The sequence below is a fragment of the Fringilla coelebs genome (genome assembly GCF_963513975.1).
Source record: "Fringilla coelebs genome assembly, chromosome: 5".
NCBI lineage: Eukaryota > Metazoa > Chordata > Aves > Passeriformes > Fringillidae > Fringilla > Fringilla coelebs.
This window is the reverse complement of record NC_140033.1, coordinates 66,701,917-66,719,904: the sequence shown is the minus strand read 5'-3', so window position 1 is coordinate 66,719,904 and position 17,988 is coordinate 66,701,917. Positions and strand designations below refer to the sequence as shown.

The 17,988-nt window shown below is 44.6% G+C and overlaps 1 protein-coding gene across 3 annotated transcripts in view; it reads left to right on the top strand.

Annotated features, from left to right (window-relative positions):
- Positions 1-4,812: 4,812 nt before the first annotated feature.
- Positions 4,813-17,988, top strand: part of WASHC1 (WASH complex subunit 1) — a gene marked incomplete at its 5' end in the record, with an annotated part of 38,489 nt that continues 25,313 nt past the window's right edge. The window contains 2 exons of one of the 3 annotated variants that reach the window (XM_084206046.1): positions 4,813-4,844; positions 15,725-15,878. In XM_084206046.1, coding sequence (XP_084062172.1) covers positions 15,730-15,878 — 149 coding nt within the window. Of the gene's footprint in view, positions 4,845-10,462; positions 10,496-15,699; positions 15,879-17,988 lie in introns of those variants that run through there. The other 2 variants (XM_084206047.1, XM_084206045.1) reach the window with 2 other exon arrangements.

Below are 17,988 nucleotides of genomic sequence, written 5' to 3'. Positions count from 1 at the left end.
CTGCATGGCAAATAGCCAGGTGTTACAGAATGTGAGGATAAGACTCTGTGCATGGTTGTCATAGAATGTGAGGGTGTCACAGAATGTTGCAGGTTCTGTGAGTCTTGTATGTGTTGACTTTAATGGTAAACAAGTCATTTGGGTCTGTTGGGAGCTGGGCTAAATGGATGACTTAGAATACCTGTTGCTTTTCTCTTAGCCATCCATGGCTGTTCTTAATATTTCTCTCTTTCATTTATTTTTTTATAAAGTATGGTATGGGAGGTTTGATCTCTTGCCAGGTAGCCTAGTGGGAATGCTCTGTTCAGTTATGCAAGGAGAATGGATTTGATCCCTACCTCCTGTTATCAGGCTCTTAGGAATCCACGTTACAGAAATAAAAGCATTAGCCTGCAGCCACGCTGCTGTGCTGTGCTCCCACACATCTCACGTGGGCAGCAAGGGCAGCCCCACTCAGGACTCTCAGGGCTGGGGGTGCTCTGGCAGTGTGGAAAGGAGACAGAGAGTAAAAAACAATGTGCATGGAACACTGTCCTCATCTGTGCTCCTCTCCAGGGACTTTCTACTCTTTGTGGTCTATTTTTTTAACCACTGTTTCACTGATATACCTTTATTTCAGACACGTGCTTTTTTTAAAGTAAACAAAGACTGTTACTGTGAGCATGCAAAATTGTGTGGATGCAATGTGAAGAATGGCACTTTGAAGTTCCCAGCTAAGAGTCTTCCCAGTGACACTTAAGACAGAGAACTTTGCAGTCCAGCTTTTCCTTACCAATCAGTTCAAGGTATGTCAAAGACACTAGCTCAGTGCAGTCATACAGACAGGTACCATCCTTACCTGTGCCAGTAATACAAGAGTCATTTTATACACAAGTGTGCACTGAAGAAGTTGCATTTTTATTGTTTATTGGGGGGGGGGGGGGCAGTTCCCAGCCTTGCCTGAGTGCTTCAACCTGAGCCCTGTGGGAAACACTGTGGCATGTTGTGCCCTGCAGAACTTACAGTCTGATGGGCAGTGCAGGCACAGGGCATCAGAAGGGCTCTGGCACTCATAAGGAATAAGTAATGTGATGCTGCTGAGTGATGTTTAAAGATTCCAGGGCTGAGCAGTAGGCTTGGATGATAGTGGAGAAAGTGTAGAAGCAGAAGGAGTTGAGGAGAAGGAGAAACAAGAGTGGTTGAGAAGGGGTACAGGTATGGTACTTCTATCAACTTCAGCTCTCCACTGCATTTTACCCCAAAGCCCCACTTCTAGGGGAAGAGGAAAGGCACATGTTTGTGAGGAAGTGTGTGGAAAAAGTGTTTCCAGATACCTGAGTCAGAAGAAAGCTTGTGCAAAAGGAAAAGGGGCTGCACTTGGCCCTTGTTTTTCCCCCTGCAGTCAGAATACCTCAGAGCTAATGCAGGTATTCATGTTTTAGTTAGAGCATCTATATGCCATGGGGAAATAAAGGTACTTGGCCTTTTGCTTTTCTCTCCCAAATGACAAAACACTGTTTAGTTTTGTCTTGTTTCAACATGTTGTGAGCATACACTGATTGTAGTGTCACTCAGACGAGGTGCTAATTGTCACCAGACACAGAACAAGGCAGAGTTCCTTCCTGCCTGTTCTTCTAAGGAAACACTACAAGCAAAGCATTAGAGTCAGACCTGAAGCAAAATCTGAGCTCCAAACAGTTCTAAAGGTTAGGTGAGTTCGACCCTACATCCACCTGCAATAGCAAAACATCCCTCAGATCTGAAAACCCCCAAAACAAGAGGGATGTCTGCAGTAAGAACTGTTTTGTGTTCTGACCTTGAGCAAAAGCAGCTCAGACAGTTCTGCCTGAATGTTTGACAAATGCTGTTCAACAGACTACAAGAATTTCCAGCGCCTTCAAAACACAACCACAGCAGCATTCTGTAATCTCCTCACCTTTGCTTTTTACATTTTGCCTCCAGATTCTAAGTTTTATGTTATTAAATTTTGGTATAAAACATAATAATAAATGTTAAGGAGCAACATTTTCCATCCTAAAAATATTAAAGATGGAAAAATATTATTGTTTCCCTTCTTCTAGTGAGAAAAGTGAGGTAATAATTACCTGTCCAAGGTGACTTTGCTCAGTAAAAGATAAAAAAAAAAGAGCAAGTTAATTTAATGTTTTGAAGGTTGAGTGTTTTGGTTTGCCTTTTTTTTTTAATTATTACTTCAGAAAAAGCACAGAAAAAGCACTGGTGGGAAAATGCAGCTTTAGAAATGTGAAAATGACTTCAAATACAATGTGAATCTAAAAGGGTTGGCTGCTGAATTAATGAATTTATTCCTGTGACATAACAATAGATGAGTGATCAGTTTGTGTCTAGATAATTGCAAAGGGTCTAGCCAACAGGAAAAAAAATGCTTTAATGCAAGAGTTCTGGACAGGGTGGAAGCATTTGAATATTGTAGGGGTAGAAAAGCTGACAGACAGAAGAAGACTCTAGACAGTAGAGACAGTAGCGCTCCTTTTGTTGGAGGAGAAAGATACTGTGTGTGACTTTTTGTTGGCTGGAATTGCCAATGCAAGGCAGTGCAGGATGAGCTTGGTGGTCATAGGTGCCAGTCAGATCCCTGAGAGTGGTCCTTGGTGAACTAAAAGGGTCCTGTCCTCAGGACCATCAAAAACAGCCAGTGAAAGTTATGAAATGTATCCAGTAAACATTTTTCTGGACAGAGAAGAAACTGTGTCCAGTATTCCACTGGCTGGGAATGAGTCAAGGCATGCAGCTGGATGGAGACTGGTGCCTTTGCACTTGAACTACACACAGTGTCAAGCAGCTGCTCTCCTGATTCACCTCCAGACTCTGTCTGTGCTGTTGTCCACACCTGCTTGTGCCTGGTTAGACAGATCTTGTCTGCACAGGAAAGAAGTTTGATATGTGACAACATCACCCAGGAGTTCTCAACCATTTACAGCCTCCCACCCACTACCAGGGTCTTCCTAGTGCTTTATCCAGTCCAGTGCTGCCCTGCTATTGCTGCTCACCCAGGACTTGCTGTACCCCTGGTGCTCTGCCCACCCAGCCTGAGATCCAGTCTTCCTTTTCTCTCTCTCTGTTAGCTCTCTTTTCGTCCTTTAATGATGGATTTTGCAAACTGCTGGCTCCTCTTCCTCAGGTTGGGAGGGGACACGGGGAGGGACTGTGTCAGTCTGCCATCCATCACCTTTTGCCTTCTCTTGAACTTTGAAAATGGTCTGAACTGGATTTCACCAAGCAGGAAAAAGCATTTGGCGGGCTTTCCATCAGCAGTATATAAATAAAAATGGATAAGAATAGATTGGATTGTTGCTCCTTACATCCGCTTCCCCATTTTATTTCTGACAGGTCCTGACACCCACACACATGCTCCTTGCTCAGACTCAGATAGAGAGGATTTTTTTATCTGCTTTGAGTTTTTGGCAAGATTTTCTATTCCTCATAGAGTTTCAATAGCTCCTATCCTGGTCCTTAGTGCTCAGGCCTTTTGCCCTTATGCTTTCCATACTTATGGGTCTTACCAGGCCCATGATTAAAACATCACAAGGGCAAGGACTGTACCTCCTGCAGGCTCTGAAACACAGAAGCTGCTGCTGGCTACTGATCTCCTTTGCAACTCCACTGAGTCCAATATCACTGCCCCCCTTCAGTCTGAGCTTCCCACTGCAGAGGAGGTGGAACAGAGCAAACAATCTGCAACAGGTAATTTATGTAATGAATTTACCCTTTTCCCTGAGCTAATATGCATGAGTGGGTGCTGATGTCTTCAAGTGCATTCCCTGTTTGAAGAGGCTTGCCTTATTTTTTTCCCCTGTGCACTGCTTTTAATGCTACATATCAATCACGAGTGTTCCCTGGTGCATCCAAAAGCTGCTGTTTGCCATTCACATGGCGTGAAGTTGCAACTGTTTACATAAGTTTGGAGAAATTGTTTCTGATCCTGAAGTGGAAAAGCATTCAAATACCTCTGTGATGTGCCTCACGCAGCCCTTTAAAGTGTGGGTTTAATGTTTACAGATGTGCTCTCACAATTCATTTTTCATGAGCGCTTGTGCTGGGAGACCTTGGCTGCTGGAATGTGTGCACAAAGGGAAGCGTGAAAGCAACACGGTAACAAACTAGTGCCACGTTCTTGAAAATTCTGTACTTGTTAAATCAGCTTTTAAATTGCCCAACTCTAAACATGAGCAGTGGAGAGGAGTGTGAGACAGAGATGCCCTTTTTGCTTGCCACACTCTATACAGAAAACATGGAAGAAGAGCAGGCAGGTGCAGAAGTCGGGCTGGACTGTTAGAGGGTGTCCAAAGGAGGGCCAAGAGGACGGCGAGGGTGCGGAGGGGAAGCCTGTGAGGAGCAGCTGAGGGCGCTGGGTCTGTTCAGCTGGAGGGGACCGAGGGGAGAGCTCACAGTGATGTTCAGCTTCCCGAGAGGGGAGAAGGGGGCAGGCACTGATCTCCTGTCTGTGGTGACAGTGACAGGACCCGAGGGAATGGCCTGAAGCTGTGCCAGGGCAGGTTTAGGTTGGGTACCAGGAAAAGGTTTTACCCACAGAGGGTGGCTGGGCACTGGAACAGCTCCCCAGGGCAGTGGGCACAGCACAGCCTGCCAGAGCTCAAGGAGCATTCGGACACGCTCTGGGGCACACGGTGTGATTGCGGGAAGGTCCCGCGCAGGCCCGGGAGCTGCACTGGGTGATGGCGGGGTCCCTCCGGCCGAGGCCATCCCGCCCTCCCCTCACTTCCTCCCGCACCGCGGCTCCGCAGGGCCGCCCCGGCCGGCCGGAAGTGACGCGCACGTGAGGGCGGAAGCGGCGCGGGGCGCGGGGGCGCGGCCGCGGGCGGCAGGTGAGGAGCGCGCGGCGCGGCGGGGAGCGCGCGCGGGGGCGGGGCCGAGCCCGGGCCCCCCCTCAGAGCCCCGGGAGAGCCCCGGGACCCGGGCGGGGCCGGAGGACAGCTCCGGGAACAGCTCCGGGGAGCGGCCGCGGTGCCGGTGGGTGCTCTCCCGCCGGGCCTGAACGGGGCCTCCGCGAAGGGCTGTGCCGGGGCTGCCGGCGCTGCCCAGCGGGGGCCCCGGGAGCTTTTGCCAGGAGAGCTTGGCAGCGCCTGTTAGGGAGGGACAGCAGGGCTGGAAAATGGCTGTTTGCACTTCATGTCCTGGGTGCGTTAGGAAGAGCATTCATTGCCTGCAGGTCGAGGGAGGTGATCCTGCCCCTCTGCCCAGTGCTGGTGGGGGAGTGCTGTGTCCAGTTCTGGACTCCTCAGGCCGTGCGACACATGGAGCTCCAGCAGAGAGCGACGAAGTTGGTTAAGGGGCTGGAGCACCCCTCTTGTGAGGGCAGGCTGAGGGAGCTGAGTTTGTTCAGCCTGGAAGAAAGATTTTCCATACAGGTTGTTGAGTCTCCCTCGTGGGATATTCAGAGACCATTTGGGTGCAGTCCTGTGCCAGGTGCTCTAGGATGACTGCTTGAGCAAGGGGTTGGACCAGATCACCCGCGGAGGTCCCTTCCAACCTGAGCCATTCTGTGCTTGTTACATGGTGCTTCGGTGCTGAGCCGTGGCATGGGTTGGGAGATCTGCCAGGCAGGCATGGAGCATGGAATTCTCAAGTTGGCAGTGGCATTCAGGACTCCTGAGCTCCACGCAGTGTTTCAGGGAATGGCAAGGGCAATGCCTCTTTTCAGTGTAGGTCAGGTACCCTGTAGGGACAGAGGGGAGATGCTGCGGCCTGAAGGGAGGAACAAAAAAAGAGGAGGAGGTGTCTGAGAAAGATACGGGACTCTGTGTGGAGTGTTATGTGATTTTTCCTCAGAAAGTTGACTGATGCCCTGTGATGGGGTTTGGGTGTTTTGTACTATTCCAAGTAGTTGTACTGTTTGTAGCACTTTGTACTGTTCCCAGGCCAGTAGTTGTGCTGGTTGTAATGATTTGTCAAATAAAACCATATTGTCAGTGTTTGCAAATGAACCCAAACTGCTGATGAAATTATTGGAATAATCTTTTTCTATATTCAAAGTAAAGAATGAGTTGGCCAGCAATAAGGAGACCATAGGACTGCTAGACTTAGCTGTGTACATGAAGAAAGGATGCTGATGGATTTAGGGAATATTGTGAGTTCACATCCAGGAGTGATGGTCATTGATAGTATTTATTTAAATAATTAACAGGAAATCCTGTTATAAGTTTCCCCCCTCCCTTTTATTTTGTTTGTTTGTGGGGGTTTTGTGTTTTGTTTGGGTTTTTTTTTTTTTTTCTTTTTGTTTTTTGGTTATTAAATGTGATTCAGATATTGAATAGCACCTGGATTTTCCCAAAGACTTCTTTCCAAAGAGGAGGCTCTTTATCCCTGTGCAGAGGAGGCTAGTTCTTGACTCTGTGCAAGTCACAGTGCAGCTTCCAGTAAGTAGTGTGGGGTAGTGCTGGATGTGGATGTGACATTTCACATGGTTGAGGCAAATGTCAGCTGGCAGTTTGTTTGGAATGACCTCTTTATTTCATGGAGGTTGCATGGGGGGTGTTGCTGGCCGTGTTGTGCAGACTGGGCTCACCTGTCCTGGAGGTAAAAGTTAGAGCTGCCCCCATTCCTTGGCAGCTTTCTTGAAATACAGAGCCTTCCTGGAGCAGTGAAAGGAAGCAGAGCAAAGAGTGCTGCTCTTGCCAGAGGCAAGGCCTGGAAGCAAAGTGGCTTTGGCATGTCCTTGTAGAGACTTTTCTGCATGACAGTTTTCTGGGAACCAGAGATGCTCCAGTCAACTTGCCCTTGCTTAAATTTTATTTTAGGAAGGTTGGCTGATCCGTTCTCCTGATATTTCATGATGTTTGTCTTGTCTGAGTAGTAAAGCTGGGCTGTAGAGGCTGCCTGTTATATCTCTTTATTCCTGGGATGCTTTGGATGGGGGGGAAACAGCCACACCTCCAGAGCCTGAGGCAAAAGGCTGCCTGAGGAATGCCTAGAGCAGCACAGGTTGCTATTCTTAGCATCTGTCCTTCTTCTATCACTCCAGATATTTAAACTGAGTTTTAAATCTTCATTCCTTCAGATGCAAAGTGCTGTTCTCTCAGCTCAGGGGTTCTTGGGCCAGAAAACTGAAAGCAGATAATTCCTGGGAGCTACTCTGCAATCTGGCTTCTGGGAATACCAGGTGACTGTGGTCACATCAAGCTCAGTTTGGAGAGTGAAAGGGAAGGGTAGGAATTAAGGGCTGGGGAAAAATAGTATTGAGGTAATCCTGAAAGCAAGGCAGTTTTTTTTTATAACATGTTTTTTAGATTAAAGGTAATGTGCAGAGGAAGAAGAGGATTATGTCTGAAATTGTTATGTTTCCCATGGCTGTGGTGTAAGAGATTGAAGGGAATCATTTTTATCAGTCAGAAAAGCAATTTCTGTAGCTAATCAGCTCTGCTTAGACTCCCTCACAAGATAACCTTTCCCAGAAAATAGTTCATTCAGGTGTCATTTTTTGACCCAGCTTTTCATCAGCTCCTGTCAATCAGGCCACTCTGTAGGGATATTCCTTCTAGCAAATGTGACCAGACTTGAAGACATTCCCTCTTTAGTGAGTTCTCCTCCTGTCATCTTCTAGAAATGCAAATTGCCTTTGCTTTTGAATGCATTAAACAGGCAGGAACTGATCTGGTCCGTGGTTTGATTTAGTTGTTTCCTTAACTGAGTGTCCAAGGTTCTGTTGTAATACTGCACGTGGAGCCTGGGGGCTGTAAAACCCTGGAACTTTGGAGCAGAGGAGAATGTGGAGGTGAAAACCAGGACACTGCAAGTTATGGTTTGTGGCAGCGGTTGGATCTGCAGCTGAGGTCCCTCTGCAGGAGGGTGGAGCTCATTTTGCATCAGAAAATTAGAGGGCAAAACTGGCTGGATTTTTTTTTTTTTTTGGACATGGTGTATTTCTGGAAGTGAGTATTGCTGTGGTCTGATAGTGAGGATGAGAAGCTCCAGACATTCTGCAGGAGGCTCTACAGCAGGATTCTGGTTAGCCTGGTTTTGAAATCCTATTGTTTAAAATACCTTATTGCAGAGAAATGGCTCTCTAGAGGACTTTGCATAGCCAGTGGCTTCTGGGTACTTCAAGCATACAAAACCAAAGTGCCCCCATTTAGGACATCAAGGAAGGAGCTGTGGCTGGATGTTTGGGATGGGATTCTCAACCTTAGTTTGTAAGCAGGTGTAGCTAAGCTGTTTGTTTAGGCTTCCTTTGTAATAACTAGTGATAGGAAGGGAAGGCAGGCAATTAGCAGAGTGTTTGTGGTCAGTTGTATATGCTGCCCTGGAATCAGATCAATTGTTCATTACAGCATCTGTTTGTCTCCATTACTGCTGAGAGCCAAAGGTGGCAGTTGCAGAGGGGATTATCTGATTAACTTTAGATATCAACATCTGTCTGTCAAAATGAGCTTTATGTATCCAGCTGGAGGAAATAAATTTCAGCCTGTGCATAGAGGACAGGGCTTTCTCACCAAGGTGATTCGGTGAGGGAGACTGCCTATGCTTCACAGACAGAGCTCTGTGTTGAGGGAAAAGATTGTCCTGAAGACAGTAGTGGCTTAGAGGGGGTCTTAGCTTATGGAGCTGGCAGGATTGAAGTGCACCTCTAAATTATTTTAAGTCTTTACTTATCAGATTCTCTTTAAAAAAAGAAATAATGTAATAGCATTCTCTTTCTGGAGATTCAATGTAATTTGTTGTATCTAATCCATCTTTAAATGTCAGGTATTTTGCCAAGGTGTTGCCACATGCTATTGTAAAGCTGGGCTCTGAGATCTAAAATTTTGATTCTCTCTCTTAAGCCTAAGTGGAATATGCCAGTAGTGACAAACCAACAAATCTAGGTGGCTCTGAGTAGTTTTTTGGGTAAGTGGGAGTCTTCAGATTTCACCTATAGTTGCTGCCACAGCTCTTTCTTTCAAAGCAAAGTGTCTGAGCCAAAGGTGTTTTTAACAGGCTCTGGCTTCTTGAGAAGGAGGTGCCTTAAATGCTGGGCTCACACTTTCAGAAGCAGATTTTTGACAGGCCAGTGCTTTTCTCCACATAGTCCTGCTGACTGTCAGGTGCCTCAGTGCTCTATTGCTTCTGCAGGGCCATGGTGAGATGTGAGGCTGGCTCCTTTTGAAAAGGGTTTGGCTGTTCAGGTCATCCCATATCAATGAGCAGTTGTGGGAGCAGGAGATGCCCTGTAGGATTCATTTTCTACATGGAGTTTTTGTTGCTGGTGTTCTTTGAGATAATGCTGTACTGTAAGGATAGGCTCAGAGGTTGAGGTTGAGTGAGTGTCCTCTAAAGCTGGAGGGGTGGAGCAGAAATGGCTTTTACAGCTGTGGCTAAAGTAACCTTGTGATGTAGATTGGGCTTTGGTGTGCTCCTGCTGCTGAGAAGGAAGGAGAATGATGGCTTCTCAAGTTTTTCACTTTCCTGCACCTATTGCCAGTTTCTGTATCTGGGGAACTCCAGCTCCTCTGTTTAATTCACTCCTTGATAGTGGGTAGGGTGGGACAGCTGGAATGGACAGAGTCGTTTAGTTCCAGAAATAGCACTGGGAGCCAAAATCACAGCTGATGCCAAGCACTCCAAAGATAGAGAAACCCCTTTCTTTTCTAAAATAGCTACTAGAGGTCTTAAGACCAAAGCAGTAACATCTGCAAAGAAGTTTGAGGGTGCTACTATGAGAGACATCTAGTAACATGAGCACCCTGGTGGAGTACAGCCTGCTACGGGGCCTAATTAGGGTCTTATTAATGCTTTCTTTCATCACTGCCTTCCAGCCTTCAGATGGTGATTAGACCTATTTATAGGGGCAGAGTTCCTTAATATACAGCACGGTGTGCTTCTTGCCAATCAAATCAGCAGCATCTGCATCTTTGATTGCTGCTTAATAACATTGTAGAAGATGGTTAATTAAAAAATATAAATAGACCTTTCATCCTCTTAACTTACCAAAGTGCTTCTCTCCTGCCCCCACCTTGCTTCCCCAAAAAAAGGGTAAAGTTGGATTAGCACAGGGGGGACTGTGGTGAACCTCTCATCTCACTGCTGGAAATGCATCCTGCTGTCCTTTCCAGGAGAGTTACCTCTTGTGTGCTCTGCTGGAGGACTAAATTTCATCACCTTCCATGAATGTCAGCACAGGGCAGAATGATTGTATGCTGCATAATAATAGACTTGTATGTAGGCTCCTGTGCTGCATTTGAGCAATTTCTAGCTTTTGTTTCAGTGTCTGCATTTGTGTGTGTTTGTGCACACACTGCCTCATCCTGCCCTGAACAGCATTTCATATGCAATGGTATATTTTGCTTTTCTAGCTTTTCAAGTCTCTTTTTTAAATACTGTTCTCTGTTTTTGCAGCTGGTAAACTCACGAGAGTATGCTTTATCTGTGGAGGGCAAGGTGTTATAATTAACTTTTTATATTGTTCTTATTTTTTCCTTAGAGGATTTAATTCTGATATTTTGATGGGACAGCCTCTAGGCAAGCCTCCAGAACAATCAAGGTATGACTTGAATATGCTAGCAGATTTGACCATGGGAAAATGTTTATCCAAGTAAACATGGTAGAAAGTATTACATGTAAGAAATTTCTCTCAGGAAGGAATTTGGGATGACTTCTCATGGTTAACCAAGTTATGGGTGTGACTTTCCTCTGTCAGAGAAGACAGCACTTTCTGGTAAGCTATGCCCAGAGCCTGTCTGCTCCATCTATTGAGTGTGTTTGATCTTAAACTGTAGTTTATTTGTGGTTTGGTCTCTTCTCACTTTGGAACCATACTGGTGGTAGTGGAGTAGTGGGGTGTGGTGAGAGATATGCAGATGTGTTTTATTGCATATTGCTGATCCCTCTGTCCTCATAGGCAGCTACAAGGCATTCACCTTTTATTGGGATCCTACAAAAGAGAGACATAGGGTTAGAGATAGCCTGTCACTTGTTTTTGGAGATGTTACTGCCTGTGGGAATTAAAGACCTCTAGTTCTTACTGCCTTTCCAGTGCAGTGACAGAAGCAGCAGCACAGTAATTGCTAAAGCAGCCATTGTTGCTTTGAAGTGTACACACTAATTTTTTTCAAAGTATTATCCCTCTTCTCCCATGAGCCTGCTCTTTTTAGCTTTTTGCAGCATGTTAAGGAAGCAGGTATTTTTGATGCCTTGCCTTATTCTCCCTTTATTTTCACAGCAAAGTACTCATCTGCTAAGTGCTTGTATACAGCTTTACATTCTACCTGTATTAAGAGCAGTCATGCTATTTTTTTAATATTGCCTTTGTTTATGTTCCTTTGAAAAACTAAAATATTTTAAGATTGTGGAGTTGCTTTATTTTTAGATAATCGTCCCAGTAGTCAATCCTCCATAGAGCAGTATTTTCTAAAGAATTTAGGGAAGTGTTGCTTCTTTTACAAACTCTGTTTGCTCTGTAACAAGTTCTTTTGGGCTTGCCTTAACATGAGAAGTTTTATTCTCTGGAGAGAGGTGAGGAAAGCAGGTGGAGTGTTTTCTCTACTTATCCAGAGCAGTGAATGATATACTTACTTTTCCAGGGGCAGAGCTCCACATGTCCCTCCAAGCATTAGACTTGGCTGCGTTGAGTGAAGAGTAAGCCCAGTTGTTGGTTCCAAATTCCTGGAAACCCTGGAGTGCTCAGCCTGGTTTAGGTCTTCTAGAGAGGCAAGAGAGTCTGGTGGAGACACATTCTGTTTCTCATTCCTGCTGTTTCTCTCAGCTTTTGCCAGTGTGAGTGTTGGAACTGACAGGGAGAGAACAGCTTTGAGTGCTGTGGAGGAATAGCCACTAGCCCTGAGGAGCTTTGGGCCAGCTTGCCTGTGGTGAAAGGCACAGACAACTTAAGGCAGAAGTGCAAATCTAAGCAGTCAGGAGCTTTAGTCAGAACTTCCAAATCAGAACATAGCACTTGGAAGCAGGTGGTGCTGTGAGAAAACAACCTTTTTCACTTTGTTTTCACTTTAATAAGGTAAATGAGGTTATTATATAACACCAGAGCATATTTGTCTTGATCATGAAAGCTGACATAGAAAAAATAATTGAATAAAAAATGGCTGGAGCCCCCAGATGCTGCAGTTCTTCTCCAAAGCCTCTTTGATCACAAAAAAAAAAAAAGAAAAAAAAAAAAAGAAAAGCTCTAAGCTCTGTGTTGCTGTTTCTTCTGCTTTGTGTGACCCACTGGTGGTCACACCACTAATGATTAAATCTCTTGGATGATCTGACATCTGGTTTTGTGACTCATACTTTCTTTGGGCACACGTGTCCATTTCTCACTTTAGTACAGAGTATTTTGTGTCAGCTGCCATAATTCCAGCTTTGCTGTACTACCTGCAGAAACACACCCTCTGTAAGATTCTGGAGTGATACTGGAACCAGTTTGTTGCTTTGCTGGAAGTCCCTTCTGTATGCAAGATATAAGCAGTTTTTTTGCACCTTTGCTGTTCGTGGTTCATGAAGGCTTGGCACCCCTTGGATAGGGTAGAAGAATTGACATATTTTAACACCCAGGACTCCCTTTTTTATTTTTTATGTACTAATTCTGATAGTGGAGCATGGGAAGAAAATGTGCTGCTTCCTTCTCAGTGCACTGGAGCTTGAGATAAAGGAAGAATCAGTCCTACTGAGTGATGTTCAGTCTTTGCTTTCCTTCCTGACTTCTGCTGGCAATATTTTGAATTTTCCCTTTTAAAATATTTCTTATTCCTGCAGCCTCTCTCTGTTAAGTGAAGAAATTCTCCTTTTATTCTAACCACGTGGTGGCCCTTACTCAAATTGTTTGTAAAACTGGCTTATTTCTCCAGTTAGTTTGGTCCTAGGAGGTAACAAATAGCAGCTGTAGCATGGGATTGTGCCCAAGTCTAGTAATTTAGTTGTTGCTGTTTTCCCTCCTCCTTGCACAGAAAGAATTGTCTCTTGTATGTGTTTCTGGTGGTAATTTCCAGAGTCTGCCATATTTCTCCACTATTTGTTTTTGGAAAGGTGAGAATCTGAAGCTCCTTTGAGAGTCTTCATGGAGAAGCTGTGAAGGTGATGTTTACCAGCAGACAAACTGTGACAGTGTGAGCAGGAGCACCCAGGGATTTTCCTGCTTTGCCCAGTACTGGGTGCTCCTCTCTTTGCAAGGGAGCAGTGGGACCTGAAGGAGAGTCTGTAGCTTCTGACTGTAGGGAAAGACATGTTTTGGGAGTAGCTAGAGGAGCCCTGCTCCCAAGTGGGAGCATCTGGCAGTCAGCATCTGAACTGAGCTTGGTTTTAGGAAGGACACTAGGAGAATTAGGATTGGTGAGAGTCTGAGAGATCGTGTTGGGGCTGCATAATCTTATCTGGCCTCAAGAAGTGAAAATCTTGGCTTTCTTAGGATTACCTTTCCACAGGAATGATTTTGATAATGAAACAAGTTTCAGAAGTTTCCTTCTTACCCCTGCTTTCCCCTATGTTTCATGACTGGACAATTACAGCTGTTTATCTGGCTGTGGTAAATTGGGTCATTGAGCTGATTTGAATTAAAAATAGGCATCCCAACATCAGGAGCACCGATGCAATGGCAGGGTTTTGACCAGTGACAGGGGGGATTATAAACCCTTTTTGCTGCTGGGGCCAGAGTAACTCATAACCACATCCTTGCTGTGTTATCTGGCCCCTTTACTTCATGGTGACAGTCAAATAGTAGCTTTGAAAGGAAAAGTATTGAAGCTTGATTGTGGTCAGCAGATCAAAACTGCTGTCTCAAAATTAGCTGTACTCATCTCAGATTAACTTGTATGCTTTACAGCTCTAAATAATAATTTCCTGTCTGCAGAGCAGGCCCAGTCAAGAAGACTAATCAGTGTGCAAACATTGCTGCTAAAGAGTGCAGATACAGAGTCTTGCTGCCAGTGATGCATGAAATGAAACAGAGTAGGTCTAGGCTTCCTAGACTGGCAGCAGAGCCAGCTTTGTAATGGCTGGGCTTGATCTTGCAAATTTGTTAACTGTGGAAAGGCTTCCACATACCCTTACATCTCATATGATTCATTACTAAACAGCCCCACAAAAAAACCCCAAAACAACTCAGCAAATCCCACATCCCAAAAGAATACCCTTAAATAACAGCCACATCACACTTACAGAAAGCGTTTCCTACCCTACTGTGGTATCATCTTCAAGGAAAAATTTGGAGAGAGTGGTGTTTCCTAAATATACAGAAATGGCTGCAGGCAAGTCTAATCTGTTATCTCTTTGTTTTGTGAAGCAAGATAGGGAATCGAAGGAATGTGTGAAGACCCCTCTAATTTTCACATATTAAACTGGTCTTTTATGTTGTGACTATCTCTCTTCAGGCCCCTGATTTGTGAATTTCTCCAGTATGGGCTGTGTTTCTATGTCATTCTCAGCCTGCACTGCTACAGAGCCAGGAATGCAGGTTGCACACAGCACTGCTCTCTGAACCTAGCTCTTGCTGACTTCCAAATACCACACAGGGAATGTGGTGCATCCTGAGATATCCCTGTCTCTTTCTGATACCTTGGTTTTTCATCCTCCTTTGATTTGCTTTTCCTCAGCTTAATGAATATTTGCTTATACAGATGTATGGAGCCCTGTGTGATGAGACCCTGTAGTGAGCACCTGTAAACTCTCTGGTTTTTACAGCCTGAATGAGAAGAGACACAGAGGAAACAAGTTTGGAGGGAGTCGTGTAGACCTAGCAGTAGAGTTTGGGTTAGAAAACTGTATGGATACTCTGCTCTGTTCATTGTGTTGAATGTCCTAATAGAAATGTATTTGTGAGTTTGCAACTTATAATGTGCTCAGAGAAATGGATTTTTTTCTCTTTATGCTCTTCCAAGTCCCAGGAACTTTTTTTGTTATTTTTGTGAATAAAGACATGGGAGGCCAACTTTTTGGGAATTGCTGAGGGAGACATGAGCAAAGCTCAGGATGGAAACATAGGTGATGGGTGACCTTCTCCTGGCTGAGCTGTAGAGCAGTGGGACTGGCCCAGCTGCTTCCAAAAGTGTGCTCTGGAGTGTGGCACACAACTGAAACATTTCGGTGACTGGTTAGGCTAGAGATGTGAAAGGATTCTAAGGTAGATACTAAGGAAAAAGGTAGATTCAAGGTAGATACTAAGGTAGATACTAAGGAAAAATCCAGTCCAGAAGCAACAAGGAGCTCCTGGGAGTGTCAGAATGGAAGAACTCTCATTAACCTACCTGGAGTAAGGGGGTGTGTGCCCATGCATGCCTTGTAATCTCATGGCTTCTGTTCTTGGAAGGGGCCTGATGGTGTGTTTCTTGGAGCAGAAATGTGAGATGAAATACTGCCTTTTGCTAATAGGGTTGGATGACCTGAAATATATCCACGTGGAATATGAGGAAAGGGAGGAGGGGACAGGGTGATTTGTGATGAGTCTCATTGCTACTCTGAACCGACTTTGCTTCTAACTCTGGTCTTTGTTTCAACACAACACTGAGCAGAGATGTGTTAAGTAGCATGCTAAAATAAAATTATGGTTTCCAAGAATATTCAGATAAGCAAGAAAGTCTCAGCTCACTGTAGCTGTCTTGAATGTACTAAAAATCCAATATGTCAGCCTTGCTACTTGTGCCTTTTCCCTCAGCTTACCAATTCTGTTGCAAATGCTTTCCTAAAATAATTAGTGGAGCAGAAAGTAGAAGTCCCTGAATAACTGCTGTGATAAAATGGCAGTGTGTTTAATGTGTAATGACCTATTTGTTCTTTCCCTTAGGTACAATGGCCACAGTAGCCCAGAAGCACTTTTTGGAAGGGCAGACATACTCAGTGCCCCTGATCCAGCCAGACCTACGCAGGGAGGAGGCTGTGCAGCAGGTGGCAGATGCACTTCTGTATCTGCAAAAGGTGTCAGGTGATATCTTCAACAGGTAAAGTGCTCTCCTGGGGGGTTGGATGCTTAGCATTCAGCATTACAAAACAGTGCTGGAATTAGGTTGCAGCAGTGAAGGGGAAAGAGCATTGTGTTGGTAAGCAATGGAAGTTCAGAAAAGAGGTGAAAAAGGACCAGATGCACTTCAATATGAGCTTATTAGATTTGAATCTGTCAAAGTTAAGCATAATGAAATGGCTGCAGTTTGCTAGATATTGTTGGTTATTAATTTTTTATTAATTTTTATTAATGAATAAAAATTATTTTTTATTCCACAAATTGCATTACTGCTTCTGCTGCATTTATCCCTTACTTCTTCTTGCTCATGTTTTGAAGGGGAGGCATTGTAATGTAGAGTATCTTGAAGATGTGTCTTTTTGAATCATTGTACTTGAAGCAGTGAAGTAGAAAATGTCTCTTTGTTCTGATCTCTGCAATGTACAAACTGTTCTCTTTGGGCTTCTGGTGTTTCACACTTCCCTTTTTTGTTTGTTGGAAGGGCTGAGTGCCCTCAGTAAGACTGGATTTCTTGCCACAGTACCATAATCCATCAAAGTCCATCTCTTCAAGGATTTGGTCCACACTTGGCACCTCTTGCATATGATCATCTTTAGGATTGGATCTTTAAGGCTGTCTGTATTGCAGATCAGAGAAATTCTTGTGTTTGCTTGCAAACGATGGTAGATAATGTGGTGCCTTTTTCTGTCCAGTGCCATCTTTGACATCTCAGTGCTCTGAGATGGTGTGGACTTTCATTGGGAAGGAAACAGATCAGCATTTATCTTCTCATAGTCTAATCAGTAAAAGCACATGCCTTGGTTTCAGCAGGTCCCATGACTATCTAGTTTAATTTCTTATGATGTGAGCAGGATCATGATGTTCTGTCTTTCTTTGAGTTTTGGAAGGTTTTTTTAAGGATAGATTGAAGTTCTGTGGTTTCTGATAATGATTTTTTGAAGGGTAGCCTCTCGAGAAAGAGCAGTCTCTAAGGTGAGCTCAGGTTATTGAGGTTAAGGTTTTCCACTGGAATAGTCTTTGTTTGGGCAAGGGCTGTGTGTGGGCTGGATTAGGTTGAGCTCAAGGTCTGCTTCATTTGTGCTCTTCAAAGCAGAGGAATAGTTCATGATCTAAGGCTGGGAGAAGGCTTTCTAGAGCTGCCATAAACATGTGAGAAGCACTTCTCAGACTTGGGCCTGGCTGGCAGTGCTGTCCCTCTCTGTGGGGTAAATGAAGCTCTTGATAATACAGGAGTTGCTCTTTCTCTGTCTCTACTTTTCCCTGTCTTTCCTCTCCACTCTGCTGTTTAACACAGTACCCTGTAATTTCCCTAGGGAGATAAGCCTGCTGCTTTGTATGCAAGTCACTCCTGAGTACTGAGCAGTAACACTGAGCAGTGACTGTGATGCTATTCCCTCACTCCTTGGTGCACTCATGACTTTTAATTACCAATTTTCTCCAACAACAGAGGAGGCTTCATTGGCTTCTTTGTTTGCTTTGCCTTTCCAGTGAGGACTTGGCTCTCTGATATAATTAGGAGGGTTCAGTAATTATGCAGGCATCTGATTGGAAGTTCCATGACCTTGGTTGTTCCATGTCAATCAAGGGGCAAAGCTTTCAAGGTGAGAACTTTGCTACTTAGTGACCTTTTATCTTCCCTTTCCTGAGATAAGGCAGCTCTGTCTTCCATTTCCAGGAAGGAGCTGTCTTACCTGGGGCTGTTTTGATCTGCAGAGCAGCAGCTTGCAGTGTTGATGGAGAGGAAGCTTGTTCACTGTGGGAGACTTGGCTGAGTGTGTCCAACCCATTACTTCAGTACTACAGAGATACAGATGTTCTCAGGTTGTTACAGATGTTCTGAGGTTGTTTTATGGGAACAGGTGGACTGGTACAGTCCTTTTGTGAGTGGCAAGCCAATCTGTGCTTTGTTGAAGGTGGAGTCAAAGTGTCTCCTACTCTCTATGAAAAAAGGAATATTTCCACGACCAGATCTTTGTTTCCATTTTAGCTAATCAAAGTTTCTGCTCAGAATTGTTGCTGACATGACAAATGAGTATGAAATCTTCAAATGAACATGTTCAGATGACACAAGAAGGATACCTTTCCATTTA